The sequence below is a fragment of the Castor canadensis genome, chromosome 6, assembly GCF_047511655.1.
Source record: "Castor canadensis chromosome 6, mCasCan1.hap1v2, whole genome shotgun sequence".
NCBI classification, from domain to species: domain Eukaryota; kingdom Metazoa; phylum Chordata; class Mammalia; order Rodentia; family Castoridae; genus Castor; species Castor canadensis.
Window position 1 is genome coordinate 23,956,607 of NC_133391.1, and position 21,104 is coordinate 23,977,710.

Below are 21,104 nucleotides of genomic sequence, written 5' to 3' on the forward strand. Positions count from 1 at the left end.
TCATTTCTCCCCCCTGCCCCCACCCCCTCCCTTACCACCCACTCCACCCCCTCCCTCTCCCCCCTTTCCCCTCAATACCCAGCGGAAACTATTTTGCCCTTATTTCTAATTTTGTTGTAGAGAGAGTATAAGCAATAATAGGAAGGAACAAGGGGTTTTGCTGGTTGAGATAAGGATAGCTATACAGGGCATTGACTCACATTGATTTCCTGTGCGTGTGTGTTACCTTCTAGGTTAGTTCTTTTTGATCTCACCTTTTCTCTAGTTCCTGGTCCCCTTTTCCTATTGGCCTCAGTTGCTTTTAAGGTATCTGCTTTAGTTTCTCTGCGTTAAGGGCAACAAATGCTAGCTAATTTTTTAGGTGTCTTACCTATCCTCACCCCTCCCTTGTGTGCTCTCGCTTTATCATGTGCTCAAAGTCCAATCCCCTTGTTGTGTTTGCCCTTGATCTAATGTCCACATATGAGGGAGAACATACGATTTTTAGTCTTTTGGGCCAGGCTAACCTCACTCAGAATGATGTTCTCCAATTCCATCCATTTACCAGCGAATGATAACATTTTGTTCTTCTCCATGGCTGCATAAAATTCCATTGGGTATAGATACCCAATGGGTATCTTAATCCATTCGTTGGTGATGAGGCATCTTGGCTGTTTCCATAACTTGGCTATTGTGACTAGTGCCGCAATAAACATGGGTGTGCAGGTGCCTCTGGAGTAACCTGTGTCACATTCTTTTGGGTATATCCTCAAAGGGGTTTATCAATGTGTCCCTGCTGTGGGTGTGCTTTACTTTGGCCCATTTGACCCCCTTCACTGCTCTCCCTTACCCCTTCCCTGTCACCCCCACCCCCATTTCTCAGCAGCTTTCAGTACACATCCTTATTTCCTCTACCTTCCCAGAAATTATGCTTTATGATATTGCTGATGCTTTATCATTCTCTTTTCCTTTCTCTCTTTCCCCGAGTTCCACTGTTACAAACATATTCTACATCTGAGTTTGTATATGATCATGCTTGTTTTTGTGTATATGTTTATCTTTGGATCTATCTTCCATGTATGAGAAAGCATAAGATTTTTGTGTTTCTGATCTTGGCTTACTTCACTTAACATGATGTCCTCTAATTGCATCCATTTACCTTCAAACCACATCTTTGTTTACTGTGGCTGAGAATACTCCATTGTGTATGTACACCACAATTTCTTGATCCATTTATCAGTTGCAGGGCATCTGGGTTGTTTCCAGAGCTTGGCTATTGTGAATAGTGCTGTGATGAACACTGGTATACAGGTGTCTCTACTGTATCCTGCCTTACGTCCCTTTGGGTGGATGACCAGGAGCGGGATCACTGGATCATATGACATTTGAGGGATCTCCACACTTCTTTCCATAGTGGTTGTACTAGTTTGCATTCCCACCAGCAGTGTATATGGGTTCCTTGTTTCTCCACATCCTCGGCAATATTTGCTGTTGTCTGTGTTCTGATGATGGCAGTGTTCTAACTGGGTGAGATGAAACCTAAGTGTGGTTTTGATTTTCATTTCTCTTATGACCAGGGATTGATTCACGTATTTATTAGCCATTTGTACCTCCTCCTTTGAAATACTTTTTATTTTTGAGACAGTCTTGCTACACAGTCCAAGCCGGCCTGGAACTTACCATCCTCCTGCCTATTCCTCACAAGTGCTGGGCTTACAGTACTGCCATGACTGGTCTCTTAACTAATACATAAAAACATAAAAGACCGTGCACACTGGTGGAAGGACGCAGTGTTTCAATACACGTATATGCTGCGTGATGTGTCCTAATATTCATCATCATGTGGAGATAAATCTTCCCTTTCCTTCTGGCAGTTATTTGAAAGGCACAGTCCATTTCTGTTGCTCTGGTCTAAGGTTCATGACGTCACAGCAACTCACACTCTGCTTCTAGACCCGGCTCTCTGCTATCTCTACCATATCTGCATGTACCCAATGGAGTACCTTGTGGACCCGAAATCGTCCACAAGGGTGGCAACCAACACCGTCTAAATGTCTCTTCCTGCCCCGAGTCAAGATGCTCTTGGGGTGGGGGCAGGGGGGAGAAATGACCCAAGCCTTGTATGCACATATGAATAAAATTAAAAAAAAATAATAAATAAATAAATAAATAAATAAAATGCTCTTAACACCATCTGGAGTAGTGAGTCCTTTCTAGAAGATTTTTAATTTACTTTGCCCACATCCCTCAGACATCACTCTCTATAGTGCCTACTGCCTGATGAAATGAATTTCTTATAAGTCTCGAATGTCAAAATTACTCCTTGGACAGCAGGCTGCAGACACATTAATCTCTCTCAGAGCTCTCACGTGACCAGGGACAATGAAACGAGCACTAAATCCTTTTAACCTCAATATTGGGCTGAAAATATTCCGTAAACCATCCCTGGGTTGATGGACTGGCACAGGTGGTAGAGCGCCTACTTAGCAAGTGTGAGGCCCCGAATTCAAACCCCAGAACTGCCAAAACCAAAACAACAAGACCAAAAAACCCCAAACATCAACTTAAATATTAATAATGAAAGACAGGACTATAAAATAGGTACAATGTGTGTGTGTGTGGGGGGGGTACTAGTGGGAGGGAGGAGGGTGAATGAAGGAGATTACGGTGAGGGTGTATGGTTGATGGACTTCATATATGAAATAGAACAAACCTCTTGCAATTGCTTTAAAGAGGTGGGGAGGGGAAGAGACGATGGGGGAGACATAACCAATGTACAATATAAGTCTAATCAGAAATGTCACTATGAATCCCCCCTATATAATGAATATATCCTAATAAAATTCTTTAAATAACCCACAAAACCCAAAACAAAACAATACACAAACAATAAAAACCTAGTTTGTTCTTCCAACAATTCAGCCAGGCACTGCCTGCTCCTCTCCAGCTGTGAATGCCGTTGCTGGCGTCTTCTTACAGAAAGCTCTTCCATCTACACTTCACAGCTACTTGCATCTGTCACTTGGGCCATGTGTGCTGGATCACTGGCAGCCTCCACGTCCACACCTGCTGCTCTACCTGACTTTCAAGTTGTGGAGCCGGCTTCCTTCCTGAGCCCTCGTGGACCAGCCTCCCCTGCTTTCAGACTCTCTTCTGCACCTTCCTCATCCCTTCAGCCTCTGCACAACTGAAGACAGGTGGGGCCTTGCTTTGGATTAGGCACTGGTGTAAGGGAGAGTAGTGAGTAGTTTTATCTCCTGTGCTGACCAATGACACTTTCTCCCTGTCAGCAATAAGGCAGGTTCTGATTTCTTATCAACCCTGTGTTCACTGTGCAGCACTTTTGATTTCCTTCAAGAACTTTCGCTTCACAGGCATAACTTGGCTAACAGGTGCATGCTTTTGACGTGATTTCTCGCTCAGTTAATCACTTATGGCTTTTGAGTTAAAGTGAGTGACTCCTATTTGCCCTCCAATGCTTATAGGCCATGGCAGGGTTTCTACCTGGCCTAACTTCAACACTGCTAGGCCTCAGGGAAGGGAATGATGGGGAAGGAGGAGACAAGAGCTGGGCAATGGTGGGGAAGGGGGTGGTCTGAACATTCAGCCATGACATACACGAGCATGGCTCATGGTACTGAGATCAACCACAACAGAAACTTAAAGAGCTTAAAGATAGACAATGATAAATCACTGTAACAGATATAGTAATGATGATAAAAAGGTTTGAAATATTACAGGAATTACTGAAATGGAACACACACAGTGCACTGCTGGATTTGCTTGACATGGGGGTGTCACATGAAGTTCAGTACAGCAGACCACAAGAGAGCAAGGTATGCCTGAGCACATCCATCACAGACACCTGTGACTGTGTGGCTCAGGTATTCACACCTAACAATTAACCACACCCACCCCCCAGATTGCTCAGCCCAGCTCACAGAACACCTAAAACTCATTCCATGAACTCCCAGTGACTTGTGGAATATGTTTTGGGAAATGCCAAATTAAAGTTGTACCTTAAAAAAAAAACTAACAAAAAATAATCTAACAAAACAACTATAGCTATGGGCTATAGTCTTCCCAGATTTCCCAAGTGAGTTGTTTTTTGTTTTTGTTCAAAAGCATTACGATGGGCTGGGGCGTGGCTCAAGTGGTAGACCGCCTGCCTGGCAAGTGCAAGGTCCTGAGTTCAAACCCCAGTACTACCTAAGCCAAGTAGCTTATGCTATGGTCTGGATGCAAAGTGTCCTCTCAGAAGGCTCACGTGTCAGGGCTTTTGAGAAGCGACTGCATCATGCAGACTCTAACCGCCCCCCAAGGGACTGATCCACATGGGGGTTCGTAACTTATGGCATTACAGGTGCTAGACACTCGGGAGGTGGGGCCGCTTGGAGGAAGTGGGTCCCTAGAGGGCGTGGCTGCCCCCTGCCTTCCTGGCCACCATGAAGAGCAGCTGCTCCCCCTCCGCTACGCCGCCCTGCCTCACAGAGGCCACAGCTGTGGAGTCAAGCAGTGTGGACGGGACCCTCTGAGACCATGAGCCAGAATAAGCCTCTCCTCCTTTAAGTTGGTTACCTTAGGTGCTCTGTCACAGCAGCAGAAGGCTGTTTTCACCCTACAGTCTCAAAGCCAACCAGACAGTTTAAAAGTTGTATTTGTTCATGTGTTTATCTTTACTAACTAAAGTGCCTGGTTTATTTGGGTCCCCCATGTTTTCCCTACTGTCCCTTTCTGTTCCTCCGTCCTCAGGCTCCTCTTGGCTGTGATGTTTCTCAGCCTTCTGTTTGGACGACCTCTAGAGGGAAAGCGTTCACATAGTCTCTTTTGTCTTCAGTCCCAGACGCTACCCATTCCCTTCAGCAAGTTAAGTTCTTTTTCATGGTCTGCATTCTGTCCTGTGGTCTCGGAACCTCTGAAATTACTTTTTGCACAGTCAGGTTTTTGTCATTGTACTGTACTGTGACTTTAACAAATGCTCTGTCACACACACAAAAGTTCCACCACTCTAAAAATCTCCCTCATGTCACTTACCCCTTCCTCCTGCTCCCATCTCCTGATCTCACTACCACTATAGGATTCCATTTCCAGGATGTCTGTGGAAATCATGCTGTGTGCAGACTTTTTAGACTGGGTTTCCACTCAGCAATATGCATTTAAGATCCATCTATGTCTGTCAGCTTGACAGCCCATTTGTTTTCACTGCTGAGTAATATTCCACTGCATGGATGGGCCACAGTTTGTCTATCCACTCACCTACCGAAGGGCATCTTGGTGACTTCTGGTTTGGGCAGTGAACCATGAAGGTTCATGTGTAGGATGATGAGTGAGCATGCTTGCAACTTGTCAGAGCACATGCCTCAGAGCACAAGTGCAGGAGTCTGGAGAGATCATGCTTTGGTGAGAGGCCATCAAACGGTCTCCACCTGTGCACTCCTTCCAGCCTCATTGTGAGCGCCTGGGACCCTCAACCCTTTGGGTCACAGCCACTTCACAGGTGTGTGTGCTGTCTCACTGGCACGGGAGGTGCAGTTCCCTAAGGACTAGTGTATGGAGCAACCCTCGTAGGCTTATTTGCCATCTGTGGACTTCCTTTGGCAAAGCGTGTGTTCACATCTGTTGCTCATATTTTAATTGGCGTGTCTGTTTTCTTATTGCTGACGACAGACATTTTTAAGGAAGGAATTATGCTCTTTCCAGACCCACACAATTTACAGAGAATAGATTACAAACCAATCTTCTCAAGTTGTTCAGGAACCAGCAAACTAATTCAGTCTTCGGTTTTCTTTCTTTTTAAAAGTAGCAGAAAAGAAAAGAAAAAAAAAAAAAAAAAAAAAAAGAAACCAAAGACTCTAATTGCTTATGGAGAGATGACTGAAGAAATTCATGGTACACTCACAGAACGGGGCAGGACGGAGCCTTGGATGTGCTCTTCATAAATTCTGACCACACGTGGTTTTATGAAACATTTAGAATTGTATTCTTTAAAATATGAGCCATGATACCGGCACTCGTGGCTCACACCTGTGACCCTAGCTAGACTGGGAGGACCGTGGTATGAGGCCAGTATGGGCAAATAGTTCTTGAGACTCATCTCCAAAGTCACCAGAGCAAAATGGACTGGAGGTGTGACTCAAGTGGTAGAGCACCTGCTTTGCAATTGTGAAGCCAATTTCAAACTCCAGACTCACATGAGTCCTACAAGCATGTCCACCAGTGGGGCTTTGGCAAGCATTCCTGTTTTACCTTCATACAAACTCTAGCAGACTACATCCTCCAAGTTGGTTAAGTGATGACTTTTCTCAGGTCTTAGGTGTTTTACTGGAAGTGTGTCTAATCACAATTTGGGGATAATCGCTTCTCTATTGTCTGTAGAACTCACAGTGGCATCAATCAGTCAACATGACTGACAGGTGCATTCAACCAAGGGTATAAAAAAAATAAGCAGCATTGGATTTTTCTTTGTGTCAATTTCTTTTAGGAGAAAAAACACCCTCAGCACGGGTATGAGCTGCAGCGCTTGACTCGAATAGAAGGAAAGTGTGTGTACTGTTTCCACTGTTAAATGACTCTCCATCCATATCCACCAAGCCAAAGGTTAAAGGCCTTTCATCAGCGATCCTCCGCTGGATGACTCCAGGAATTCAGGCTGCACCTCCCCTCTGAAAAATTCACAGGAAGAAATTCAATGACGTCTAAGACCTAAAAGAACTGAAATGTATTTCAGTCCTAAAGCGACATGTGAAATATTATATCAGCATGCTTGTTAAGTGCTGAGTAATCTTGAGGTATTGCACATAAGGCAGATCAGTCTTCCTATGCAAGTTATGATTGCTGGCTCACTGGAGGGACTAATGAAAAAGAGGGAACAGAAATAATCTCCAGGCCAGGTGTGGGGGCATATACCTGTAATCCCAGCCACCTAGGAGGCAGAGGCAGGAAGATGGGAAGTTTGAGGTCAGCCTGGACAAAGTTAATGGCATCCTATCTCAAAGACAAAATACAAAAGGGCCCAAGTGGTAGAGAGCACTTGCCTACCAGGCTCAAGGCCCTGAGTTCAATTCCCAGTTCTGTAAAGGAACACAAACAAACAGAAAGCCCCCCAAAAGAAGCAGAATATGGAATACCAAAATCCAAATAATGCACAAACTTTTACAGTTGTTTCTAAAAACAAAACAATATAATCCCCAGAACGAACAACAAGGAAAGCCAAAAATAATAGCGCCCTACCAGATTAAAAACAGTAGGGTGACAGATTTATTATTAAAATGTTTCCACCTCAAGTTTGGAAATAGTTATTTTCCAGAAGTACTAGGATTTGAACTCAGGACTGTATACTTGAGTCACGCCTCCAGACCTTTTTGCTTTTAGGTTATTTTTCAGATAGGGTTTCACTTTTTGCCTGGGAATGGCCTTGAGCTGCAAAACCTCCCACATATCCCTCTTGCCAAGCCAGAGGCACAGGCAAACTCCACCATGACCAGCTCGTTGGTTAAGATGGGGTCTTTTTAACTTTTTCCCAAGGTTGGCCTTGAACCACAATCCTCCCAAGTAGTTGGGCTTTCAGGCCCAAGCTATAGCACCCAGATGGAAATAATTACATTTGAAAACATTTTTATATTGTATCTTCCTACACAGTTTCCTTTAAAATGAATTATATTTATTGCTGTTTTTTTTTAATCCAGTGACATTAGAAGAGACTGGAAGTGGTTCACTGATGTCATTGCCCAGGATGATTTGCTGATATACAAAGGTAAGTAAATGTGGTGTCTACACGTGACAGATAACACAAAGGCTCTGCACACAGTCTTCATGTATGCAAATTCCTGAAATCCTCCTGCTATTTGCAGAAGCAAAATCAACCACATAACTTTAGATGTACTTTTCCAGAGAAGAGAGTCCATGTTAGGAAGCTATTTCCACTTTGCTGCTAACCTGTGTATTTCTAAGTGCTGGAGCTCGTGTTTTTATCCTGCTCTCTGTGGGTCTCATGAAATGTGCCAGGTGGGTGTCTGGCACTTCCCTACATTCTTCTTGCCAACTAACTATGTTTTGCTTTTATTGTTTTTAAGCATCACTGGTGTCTCCAACTTCTCAAACTACAAAGCAGGTTGTGAGAGCTGGGGTTTGGGCAGCCTAACCCTGTTGTATCGTGTGGCCCTGCAGTGGACCCCACTCCACTCTGCAGCAGTTCACTGTGAGCCAAGGCCATGCTGCTGCACAGTGTCACCCCTCCCCCATGGTCATACCCCAACCTCCAGGTAGGCCCCCATCTCCTCCCCACACTCGGCAGGTGGGCTCACTGTCTCACCTGCTCAAGTGACAAGGGTTCTCCATTTCTTCTCCTGCAACCACCAAGATGCACCCATCGGTCCAGAGCCAGACCACCGGCTGCACGGCAGCACTTCCTGACCCCCAGATGCCCCTCTTGCTTTAAACGTACATCCTGGATGACTGTTCTGTACCAGTAGACCATGTAATTTATTTATTGCACTGAAGCCTCAAGTCTTACATAGGCCCTCTCAGATTTAAAAGGCCCTCTTGCCCACCCAATCCACTCCCTCTACTCAAAGGCAATCAAGGCTCTAGATCACCACACTAACCTGTTTCTTCTCATACCTTTGCTAGCTATCAGCTTTATAGGTGGGACTGAGGTTTGAACTCAGGACCTCACACTTGCTGGGAACACACTCTATCTCTATGAACTTTTTAAAGAGTGGGACTGGAATTTGAACTCAGGGCTTTGCAGTTGCAAAGCAGGTGCTCTACCACTGGAGCCACACCTCCAGATCGTTTTGCTCTATTTTAGAGATGGGGCCTCAAACTGAGATCCTCCTGATCTCAGCCTTCCCAGTACTATTATTACAGGCATAAGCCACCAGCACCCGGCTCTATGAAACTTTTCACAATTGGCTATCTTTCCTTCTTAGCCTCCACAACGCTGGATCCTCCTTAGCTCTGACCTGAGGTCTGGGATGACTTTCTAACTTGATTCACACACTATGTTCTTACTCACAGCACTGCAATTTAAACCCCACTGTTTGCCGCTGTAGGCATCAGGGCAGCAACAGGGTACCAGTGCCAGGCCTCGGGCAGAGCTTTGCACACCACATGACCATCTTTCCATTAGGTCCTTGTTGCCAGAATACTGTGCAAATCCAGGTTCCCTGTTCCTTTAGTGAAACCTACTGTGCAGGTCTTCCCGTGCTCCATCATCCCCCGGGCATCCAGGATAGTGTTCACCATACAACAGGAGTTTGCAGAGCAGAGCAGATATTCGCTACATAAGTGACTGGAGCACTCCACCCTGCCGTACACCCTTCCCACCACTGCATCATTGACTATGGTTAAGTTTAAAAATCATGATTGTAACAGAACCGAGTCACCCGGCATTGCCACTGTTGAAGGTCAAAAACAAAGAGTGGCCATGCATTTACTTAATTTAGATAGTTTCACTGCTTGGGCTGTAAAATGCAATGAAAACAACTCCACCGTAGTTATATGGAAGGACTGAGACAAGTCTTGGAGAACACTTTCTGGAGGAGAGAGAAAAAGAAAGGGAGGTTAGAAGTACCTCAGCCTATGATCAGAAGTTGAGTTAAAAGTTGACAGTGGTGGTAGATCCAGAAGACAGCAATGTGGTTTGAACCCCACTTTCTGCTTTCATTCCCTCCATGTTCCAGCACTGTGCTTGGACCTCAGCCATCCGGGCAATAAACCCCCAGGCAGTCTACGCTCTGCCCTTACCAAAAGACTCAACATCCAGAAGGATCCCGGCAGCTAAGGGCCTCTAAGACTTGTCTGCATTAAGATGTGGCCTGTATGATTGTCACAGTTCTTCTTTTTCTCTCCCCAAAGGCAGATGTAATGAAAACCCTAGGAAGCTGGCCTATTATGCTCAAAAATTTTGTAGAGCAAACTGTCTGTTACACCACCCTAGGCTCCTAACCAGAAACCCACAGGAGAAATTCCACTCAAGGAAGAATGGCCTGTCTGGACAAAGCAGTCCACCTGTCTGTCCTGACCATCTGTGACCTGTGCTGCCTCTCTGCTACTCACACAAGCCAGACTGAAGCTCGATTTTGACCGACAGCATTCCCGTTAGCAACTCTCATTTCGTGACATTCCTCAGTTATGAACTTAATGATACTGTTTTACTTTTTGTTGTAAGTTTTCTAGAAAAACTGACAAAACCAAATGTAATTCACACCCAACTCCACATTAAACTCACTTTTCTGGTGCATCTTATTTACTGTTAAATTACCATCTTACCTTTGGAGATATAAATTTAGTCACAAGGCCAGACTCCAGCACCTGTCGACCTGTTGGAGTGGGTGCTGTTACACTCCTCACGGTGGCAGTTACTGAGGACCCTCATCTCAGGGAGTTGGCAAGAACACATCTGTAAATCCTGCTGAATAGCTAGAGATGTCTTTAAAACAGCTAAACTTTTTAAAAGCGCTCCAGGTATAGCAGTGCGTCTTTGTACGGTGTATTTTAGGACACATTCCCAGGAGGCTATGAATAGACTGTTTCAAATACAAAAGTGCTTTAAATTTTTAAGAAAATACAACTTGAAGTGCGAGGAGGTGGGATGGTTGTTATTTGCAATTTACACACCCACTCCCACTCGCACACAAGCAAACACTCAGCTACAAACCTGTCAGAGGCTGTATCCACCAGGCCCCCTGTGCACACGAGCGCACTAAACACTGAACAGTTACTCAGTGTCTGAGTTAACCCCGAACAATTTATGAAACTCACGATATGTTTGGGGGGTGGGCGTTCTATCACTTGAGTCACACCCCAGCCCTTTCTGACTTAGTTATTTTTCACATAGGATCTTCCACTTTTTGCCCTGGCTGGCCTCAGACCACGACCCACCTACCCATGCATCCCATGTAGTTGAACTGACAGGCGCACACCACCACACCCAGTTTGTTTGTTGAGATGGAGTCTCGGTAACTTTTTGCTGAGGTTGGCTATGAATGTGACCCTCCTGATCTCTGTCTTCTGAGTAGCTGAGATGTATGCCACCGTGCTAGGCCTGTGACTCTTAACAGTTTAATATTTCACAGTAAAAAAATCTTTTGGCTAACCCAAATAATCTTAAACCGACAGGGAGATTCCAAGTACTACAAAAGAACAGTTTTTAGTAAGCAAATGAATTTTGGAGAAAATAAGGGCAAAGAAACATGCCTGCTTTCAAAGACAAGTGGTCACGCGTGCAGATCGGCACAACCGGCAGTCTGTCCTTCCAGCTTCAGATGGGTCTGGATACCAGTTGGCAGGAGCCCTGTCACTGCCTCTCCTTGTCTGTTCAGCAGCATGGTGACATTTTTGTCCCTCTCCTTAAGCCACCTCCCTAATCACTCCCATGTATCTGTGGGCCAGCAGCAGCTTGAATTTCCACTGCAGTTAAAACCCATTCTTCCCTACTTCAGAGAGTGTGGTCCCCTCTATCTCCCCCACTCCCCTGGGACCTTCTTCTAAGGACTGGTCCCCTCCTTCCTCAGTCTCCCTCTTCCTCTCCTCACCGGGTGGAAAACACCCTGCAGTCCTTCCCATTCTGTGACGCCCGTCACTCGGTTCCTCCTTCTCCCTGGCCCCACGCAGCACACTGGCTGCTCCCACCCCCACCCCCTTTCACCCCTCCCTTACTCCCCCCACACCCCCGCCAAGGACACTGTCATCTCCCAGGTGCAGGTGAGAGGCTGCTTTTCCCCTTGTCCCCCAGGACAGTGGGTGGTGCTAGTGCCTCTGCTGGCTTTCCCAAGTGCAGGTCTCTGCTGCCCTCGCACGCACCGTGTGCTGGTCCTGGGCTGCCTGGCCCCTGCTGGTCATCGGTGACACACCAGCTCCTTCACTGTTCCACCTCACCCCCACCCTGAAGTGACTGAACTCATTTCTTATTACTCAGCTCCTGTTATCACTCAGTAACAATACTGATGTTCTGCTTAAAACTATTTTCTAATCTGTTGCCCTACTTCCCTGTCTTGCTATATAACCCAGGCTGGCCCAGAACTCACAATCCTCCTGTTTCAGCCTTCGGGGTGCTGGGATTACAGGAACATGCCACCATGCCCAGCCTGCTGCCCTCATTTTTCTTGCTTTGTAGGAGCTTAACATCCATTTCTTGCTTCTCTCAACAAAATGCCCATACTTCTTTACTGCCAGTCAAGCCGTTGTCTCCTGGTTTCTCACCTCAAAAAGAACTCACATGCTGGAGAACAGTTCTTCCTTCATGTTTGCAAACCCACCCTAGTTCAGCAAACCCCAGTGTTCTGCTTCCTTAACTTATGTGTGTTTTCTGGTACAGTTTAAAATCACTGCACTACTGTAAACATCAAGGAATCCCAGCTCAGCGTTCCCTCCCTTCAGCTCATCCTCCACACTGCTGTAGGTTTGTCTTTCTAATACATAAGAATGTCCTGTTCTGCTCCTCTTAAGCCCTTATAAATGTCCTATCAAGGCTAGGCATGGTGGTGCAAGCCTGTAATCCCAGCTACTAGAGAGGCAGAGGCAGGAGGATCACAAGTTTGAGGCCAGCCTGGGCCACAGCACAGGATCCTGTGGACGGAGAGACAGAGAGGGAGGGAGAGGGAGCAGGAGAGGATTGTGTGATGTTTACAAGCTCCGTGTAAACACGACGATGTCTTCCCATGTCTGAACTGAGGCAGAGGCTGTCTGAGATAAGTAGACTCAGTCACTGCCAACAGAGTGCAGGTTACATTTGAGGATTCATGAACATTCCAGCCATGCAACATTTCAAAAAGCATTTCAGACTAAAATCTAACTCAGAAGGTATGGACTGACTTCTCAAATCCTACCTACCAACACGCTTATTGACAATCATATTTTGAAAGGTGTGTTATATTTTTATTTCCCTTTGGACTTTGGCTGCTAGTGCCTCTTGTTTAAAGTCTTTATAATCCTTGTAATAAAGAGAAACAGGAAACCACTAACTTCATCTACTTTCCCCAATGCAACATGACTCAGTTTCAATTGCTTCCTCTTCTCCATACTTGGTAACTCTGGTGCTTAAAATAAAATTGAAAAGAAGGTAACTGAACTAACAGACACTAGAAAATTTGAGAAAATACATTAGATATAAAAAGTCATTTGGACTCAGGCCAATCTTGATTCAACAGCAGCAGTTAAAACAGAACACAGGGAGAGGCTAGAGTAATAGCTCAGAGGCAGAGTTCACCTCAGCATGCATGGGACCCTGGATTCAATCCTAGCCAAGGGAAAAAAAAAAAAAAAAGAAAGAAAGAGTCAACAAAATATCAATATTAAAACAGTAGGGTCATAGGTGACTTTTGGGGGGGGGGGAGTATTAGAGTTTGAAATTAGGGCCTCATGTTTGCTAGGAAGGAGCTCTACCACTTGAGCCACTCCAGCAGGCTGTTTTGGGTTGGGCATTTTAAGATAGGGTCTTGCTTTTGTCACCCAGGCTGGCCTCAAACCTCAATCCTCTTGACCTCTGCCTCCTAAGTAGTTAGGATTACAGGCATGAATATCTGGTGCTTGGCTCATAGATGACTTTTATTTGCCCATTTAAAAAATTTTCTATAATAAATATGAATTACTCTTCATAACAAAAATTACTACAAAACCACTCTGAAAAAGAAACTCAGGTGAAAAGCAAATTGTCAAACAGTATGTCCCAAACCATCCCAACTATGAAAGCCACTGTGGCTGTGGGAACTTGTAAGGTCCTGGAGATTAAACAGAACCCTCTGCTAAGTAAAATCTGTTGGCTCCTACATCAGGCCAACAGAACAAAGGTTGTCTATCTGATGAGAGAGAATGAATACAAGGAGCTGCTCAAATGCCTGTTTCAGCTGGCACAGTAAGGAAGTCCTCGCCCTAACCTTCACAAGGCCACACCTTTTTTTGTTCTGCCCTTTTCTGTCTCCAAAGCCAGCTCTCCACTCCGTTCTCCGGACATGTACTGCATTTTGTGGGAGGTGTTGCTTACTTCTTCTGCATGTATATGTGGATCCAACTGAGGTCTCAAGCTACATTTGCTGTAATTTTGGCTTTGGACTCTTGTACTGACTTAAAACAGTAGAAATTTATTCTCTTGCAGACCTGGAGGCTCTACAGAAAAGCAGCCTCTTGCTCTTGCAGCTTCTGGAGGTCCTCGGCTCGTGGCCCCATCCCTCTGTTGTTGTCCACCAGCCACACCACTTTCTCTGAAAGCTCTGCCCACCTCCTCTTATGAGGACACTTATGACTGAACTTGCTGTGCACTCCCACAGGAACATAATCTCCATCCTTCACTTGGTCACATGTGCAGAGTCTCTGTCAAGTCAGGCAATCTTCCCAGGTCCAGATGAGGTTATCAGTGTACACCCTTAATGCAGCCTGGGTGGGCTTTGTCTATGAGACTTGAGGACAAGCAGCAAAGGGCAACTCCCCACTGTTTAAAATATATTCACAATCTGGTTGACTGAGGTATAAAAACTGTTCCTACGGCTCTGACCATCCCTGGATACTGACAAAAGCCTCCATCCTACTTACCTACTCACGTCACATAGCTGCTTCTTCAACTCTTTGTTGTCGCTCATGCTGGTCTCAAACCTGTGATCCTTCCTAATTCAGCCTCCTGAGTGCTATGATTACAGGTGGACACCACACTCCTGGATTCTATTACCCTTGCAGTATTTTTTTATTTAGAAGAAAAGACTGTCTAGATTTGAGTTTCTTATAACAAAAATCACAGTAAGAAAGGGACCTAAACAATATGCTATTTCTTTTTAAATGACTTACAAATATATGCATGCATATGTGTGTTACATGTATTTGCTGCAATATATAAATCTAACAGAAAAGGAGGAATTAGACATTTAATATTAAACCACTCTTCTCAGCTCCGAGAAACAACAGAAATGTGTATGATCCACAGTGCTAAATGATTCACAAGCAACCATTTATCAAGCTTTTTTCCCCCCGGTGGGACTGGGGTTTGAACCCAGGACTTTGCACTTGCAAAGCAGGTGCTCTACTACTCCAGTACATTTTGCTCTGGTTATTTTGGAGATGAGGTCTTGTGAACTATTTGCCTAGGCTGGCCTCAAACTGTGATCCTCTTTATCTCACTCAGCCTCCCATGTAGCTGGGATTACAGGAGGGAGCCACCAGTGCCCTGGGGAATATAAATTTTTAAATGTACTAGCATCCCTCTCCCTCCTGGCATATGGGTGCTAATTTATGAAGTAAGAGGCTTACTTGGCTTATCATGCTGGTGGCCACAGTGTCCAAACAGCATGACGGTGACCTGGAGAGAGCCTGGACTGCGTTACAATGTGGCAGAGAAGCAGAAAGGGGCCTGGCTGTGTGTGAAAGGGCCAAGTGTATGGGGTGGGCCTGCTGTACAAACCTGTTAGACCTGACCTTCCAAAAGACCAGCACTGACCTGTTCTTGAAGGTACAGCCCTCACGACATGGTATTTTCTGCTCACCAGGGGCTGTGTTTCTAGCACAGGAACCTTCATGGACAAACCACGCCAAACCAGAGCAGCATCCTACGTGTCTGCACCAGTTTTATAATAATAATTTAAAATTTTTTTAACATTATAAAGAAAAAGAGTCCAATCTAATTCTCCTCCGTCAGCTCCACATTAAAGTTACATTAGTAACGCTGGGGTGTTACTGTGAAAATATATTAAAAGATCAATTCTTTGTGTGTGAACACATTCTTACACCTGTAATCCCAGGTACTTGGGAGGCAAAGATTGCAAGGATCATGGTTGGAGGTCAGCCTGGGCAGTTTGCAAAACCCCATCTCCAAAATAACCAGCACAAAATGGACTGGAGGCGTGGCTCAAGCTGTAGAGCACCTCCTTTGCAACTGCAAAGCCCTGAGTTCAAATCCCAGCCCCACAAAAAAAGAAACTATATTCCAGAGGACATGAAACTGTAAAGTAACGTCGTGAGCTGGTGGTGAAGGCCAATAAAGCAGCTGGTTTTACAAAAACAGGCCTTTCTTTATAGGCGGCGAGTGCTCTGCTGTAACTTCCTTGGCCACACAGCCCAGTCTGGGGAGCACCACTCAGGAGCTCTGAAGCACTACTGAGTTTATAAAGGTTAAGAAAATAAACATTCCTTAATTATGGGGGCCGAGTCTCCCTGCTGTCGAAAGTGTTCTTCCCACAGACCTCTCCTTTCATTTTCCCCAGTAAATTCCTCCATGCTTTTCTTCAGCAGAGCTTCTGTTGATTATGTTCTGAAGATCTAGAAAGATGTATGAGTAGAGGAAAATGAGACTAAACATGTAAGAGAAAACAGTGGAAGTTCAACCCTGTCATGAAAAGGTTAAGGTTATTTAGTCTTGAGGAAATACAGTGGAAGATGAAAACCAAGGGCCGGGGTGCCGCCCAGGGCAGAGTGTGTGATCAGCACACAGAGGAGAGGCTCTGGGTCCCCTCTGCAGCACTGGGAAAAATTAAAATCTTACCGGTTACATAACGTTCGTGCAGTATGCATTTCTGGCAAGTTGGCTTCAGAGGTAACAGAGAAGTTACTCATTTTGCCCATGTGAAGTATCTCTAATTAAAAAAGGAAAGCCTTAAAAGAACTGTAAAATGGAACGCTGGTTGGCTTTCTCTGTGAGTGAGTTCTAACACTCACGGAATCTTTGCCCCGGCCAGCATCACCTTTTGACTTCAGCAGCCTCACTGCCACCAGGAAGTGCAATTTTCTTCTGAAAATCAGCACAAGCAAGCAGGGTGTGCAGGTGCCCAAGGTCACACGGTGAGTCAGAGTTAAGGAGTGGGAACAGACTTCCTGAGTTCCGCCACCCGTGCGCACGTCTAGCTGCCAGCCCTCCCTCCTTGCACGCACACAGGAGCTCAGTGCACGCCCACCTCCTGCACATGTGCCAATCCTGGGAAATGGCACGGTGGGGGCAGCGCACAAAATGAAGATATTTCAGGAACGCACCACACCACTGCCTGCACTTGGAGGTACTGAGCTTCCAGCGTTCCTTGCGCCCTCCCACCCTGCTCCCCGTTTTCCCAGCAATAAGGCACCTTCTGTGCCGCAAATCCCCACTGGCATTTATATGTACTAACAGGATTTTCCCTAAGGAAACACATACAGAAATTTTATGCTTTCTCTCCAAATCTTCAAAAACACACTGATCTCAAGAACAGTGACGCAATTTTAATATTCAGGAGAATACAGGAGGGTTGGTTGCCGAGTTTATCTATTACAAATAAATAAGCAAAATCAGGTGCATTAGGAAGCAGTAATATAGGTTTCAAATATCACACGACAGCATGAGAATAAAACCTGAAAACGTATAAAAACACCCATCCTTTAACTTTGTGGTAAAACATAAAACATTTTGGATTTAAAAAGTCACAAAATACTTAAGTATGGTTACCTTCCTAGCAGTCCCCAGGGCATGGTTTCAGGGAAGAACTCAAAGCAGTGAAGCTATTACTGTGCCCCAACACTTGTGTAGTTAATCCAGTAACTACAACCAGACCTAACTCAAACGGAAGATGCAGCAACAGCACACACTTCACAGAGCTGTTCTCATCCTTTAGACAATCTATTATCTCAGTGACCGAGTACACCACAAAGCAAACTTTTATTTTTGAACCAGCAGTCGATACACACACGCAACTATAGTAAGCCCTTTTCTTTTCTTTAAACCACCACCGACCTCATGCTAAATAGGTCTCACCTATCACTTTGATATAGTACAGAAATGTGAAGGCAAAAATTTTAATTTCATTAAACTACAAGAACAAAAATATTAAACCATCCAACCCCCCCAAATCCTGAAGCTCTCAGGACACAATTCTGCTAGCATTATTCAGCACAATGGAGCAAGGGAAATTTGCGGAGAACATGAAGTATTATCACAGTGATTTAAGGACTGACACCTCAGAGATGCTCTGGAAAGAGTTCTAAAGAACAGGATTCAGGCTGCAGAAACAAATTCCTCCCAGTCTTAGCTAAGTCACTCTACACAAAGCTTCAGCTCAGCATAAAAGCTGCAGATGTAAGTAAAGCCACAGCCTTGCTAGGAATAAACAAAACAGTCTAAAACAGCTAATTAACTCACCAAATAGCCTTTTGCTAAAAACCTGCATTCTTCTCTTCCCAGCTCCTGGTTTCTGAAGACAAATCACATGCTTTCTGACAGAAGGATGAGCCCAGGTGGGCTCTCTCCACTAGAACAACTGAAACACTGCAACCTTCAGGAGTAGGTCCCTCCTGTGAGCATGCTCAGTGTCTGCTTTAAATGACTTGGTATTTCTTCTCAGCATGTGATGACCTACTTCCAAACAAACTCAGAGCTGCAAATTCAAAGATCATCAAGTGTAATGAGCTAAATGGAGCCACCAGTGATAACTAACTTGTTCTTCATGATTTTTGTGGCTCATTTAGCTTGATGTCACTGGACATGACTCTTTCTACACTTAACAAGTCCTTACGTTTCACTATTACATTAACTAAGTCAACACAGGTATCCCCAAATGCTAGAACAAACTCTAATCCAAAGACCTCCAGGAGGCTGGCAGAATGGCTCAAGTAACACAGCACCTGCCTTGCAAGCAAAAAGCACTGAGTTCAAATCCCAGTACCACAAAAAAAAAAAACCCAAAAAAACAACTTATCAAAGACCTCCAGGATGTGATCCGAAAATGTATGACCACTGCTGATAAAGTAAGCAAACTGTGAGCCATCCTTACCTCGTTTTTTCACCTCTGATTCTGTCCCCACCAAGTAAAACAAGTTGCAAACTATGTAGTGGTATTTTAATTTCTCCTGTGGAAATCCTGGTAACCTGCATGTCCTTTTTTTTTTTTTTTTTTTTTTTTTTTTTTTTTTGTGGTACTGGGGCTTGAACTCAGGGCCTTCACCTTGAGCCACTCCACCAGCCCTATTTTTGTGAAGAGTTTTTTGAGATAGGGTCTCATGAATTATTTGCCCAGGGTGGCTTCAAACCACCATCCTCCTGATCTCTGCCTCCTAAGTAGCTTGGATTACAGGCTTGAGCCACCAGTGCCCAGCTCTTTTTTACTTAAGAAGTTGTTCTCTTCAAACTACAGCAATAGAATTTTCCTAAGCTAGAGATTACACATGATGTAACAGATCACAGATGACTGCACACCCAAATATTGATAAACCTATAAAACAGAATCTTTTAAAAAACTGTACTTTAAAGAACAAATTTTGCAAAGATGCCACAAAACCAAGCAGAGTTTGCTCATAGAGATGTCCATGCTGTCACATAAATAACCTGCCTGATAGTTTTGGAGAATGAGAATACAGTCAATAGGTTTAGCATTCGCTCTGGTTCAGCCCCCACCAGACCAACCAAACAGCTGTCAGACCTAGTTCCCATTTTCACCTCAGGCAGGCAAGAAAAAACGGGAAGTGTCTGTGTGCTTGACACGCACAGAGCTCAGGTTAGTAAGCCACCTACCAGGGCTGACCCATCTTTCTTCACAGCTGTTCTGTTCACTTGGTCACACAAATGGAAATGCTACCCTGTGATTCCAGCATTCAGTAGGCAGAGGAAGGAAAACTGTGACTCTGAGCTTGCCTGGGCTGCACAGCAAATCCAAGGGGCAGCCTGAGCTAGTCAGGGATATCCTGTCTCAAAACAGCAAGGGCCAGGGATGAGGCTCAGTGAGTGCTATAGCATTTTTACATACAGGGCCCGGAGTTCAATGCCCAGCACCACAGACAGACAGGAATGTTAAAGGGAGTGAGGAAGTCAAATCTAAGAAAGGGGCAGGTATAGAAGAGTAACAGGGACAGGTAGTGGTGGGAACTCTAGCAACACGGCACGCTCCTTTCAGACTCACTTTTGAATTTCTCTGTATCACTTAGTTATTCTTTAACATGAATTCCCCTCTCCAATACATTCAACTTAAGGTTTTCTTTTGATTAGAGGGTCTGGTTTTGCTGGAGTTTTGTTTTTGTTTTTCTGCAGACAAGGGTCTTGCTATGTAGCTCAGGTGGCCTCAAACTTGAGTCTTCCTTTGTCAACCTCTGGAGTGCTGGGATTATAGGTGTGTACCACGATGCCCAGCTGTGTTTTTTTAAACCTTCGCTTGTCCTTTGATTTACTGGATTACCCTTTCTCTACCAGCAAAGCCTAATGCAATGCTACCCCAGTTGGAATCGATGTGTACAAATTCAACCAAACATATAACCCATTTCCCTGACTACTGATTGTCCTCTTCATGGAGATGAACAGACATCTCCATGACTTAACATTACCTGGCTTTCATTCCATTTTTAAAAAAAAAATCCTAGGTGTGTTATTTCCTTCTCCCAACACTGGGTATTGTTAGTGGTTGTCAAGGCTTAAACTCTGAACTGATCAGATTTTCCAACCTGTTCTCTCTGTCACTGGACTCGGTCTCTTTTAAACGCGTCCTTCTTTCCTGCCTTCCTCATCTGTGCCCTCTGACTGGCTTGGTGACTGTCCTGCACCCCCTGCCTAGCCACCATCTCTGGTAAACTCCACTTTTCCAACAGCTGTCTTCAAAGTGTCCCAGGTTCACTATTTTTGCTTCACCCTTTTCCTTCAACTGCTGCTTCAGGGTGTCCCCGTACCTCTCGCCCTCTGACCTACTCTGCCAAGCTTCCTCTGCCCACCGATTTCCTACAGGTACCCACCAATACCACATTTAAAAACAGAAGCAAGACCACATCATTGCACTGCTTAAAAACATTTAGTGTCTGAAACACATGCAGGACCGACCTCCTGCTTTCATTCAGCAAACTCCGGGGTTATATCTATCAACAGTCCACTCTCTGCTCTGCCCCTCACCAGCCGCCCTGTGCCCACACCATCCCAGCTCCTCTTAGTGAAGTGTTTCCTGTCACTCCTGCTCAAGTCATTCATCTGTGGCCTGCCCCCTGGCAAAATGATTATACCTGTATCATACTTTCTTCCCAGTGAGTATTTTGTGAATCAGTTTTTATTGGTTTGTATTAAATTGTACTTTTGCTACCTTGGAGTTTTTTTTTCCTAATTTTTTTTCATTGTTTTGTTTTCCCTAGAAAACGTGGGCACATTTACTCACTGTTTCACTTACTATTCACAACTTCCCTATGCAACAACAGATCCTGTCACTATTATA

At 44.8% G+C, this 21,104-nt stretch overlaps 1 protein-coding gene across 43 annotated transcripts in view; it reads right to left on the bottom strand.

The window, feature by feature from the left end:
• Positions 1 to 21,104, bottom strand: part of Plekha5 (pleckstrin homology domain containing A5) — a 201,834-nt gene that overhangs the window by 107,199 nt on the left and 73,531 nt on the right. The window contains exon 1 of one of the 43 annotated variants that reach the window (XM_074075958.1): positions 18,065 to 18,841. The exons of 40 other annotated variants lie outside the window; for them this stretch is intronic. Coding sequence is in view for 2 of the 3 variants with exons in the window: in XM_074075948.1 (XP_073932049.1) it covers positions 16,445 to 16,524 (80 nt within the window). In the remaining variant the exon portion in view is untranslated. Of the gene's footprint in view, positions 1 to 103; positions 6,642 to 16,444; positions 16,989 to 18,064; positions 18,842 to 21,104 lie in introns of those variants that run through there. 2 more of the 43 variants (XM_074075948.1, XM_074075976.1) reach the window with 2 other exon arrangements.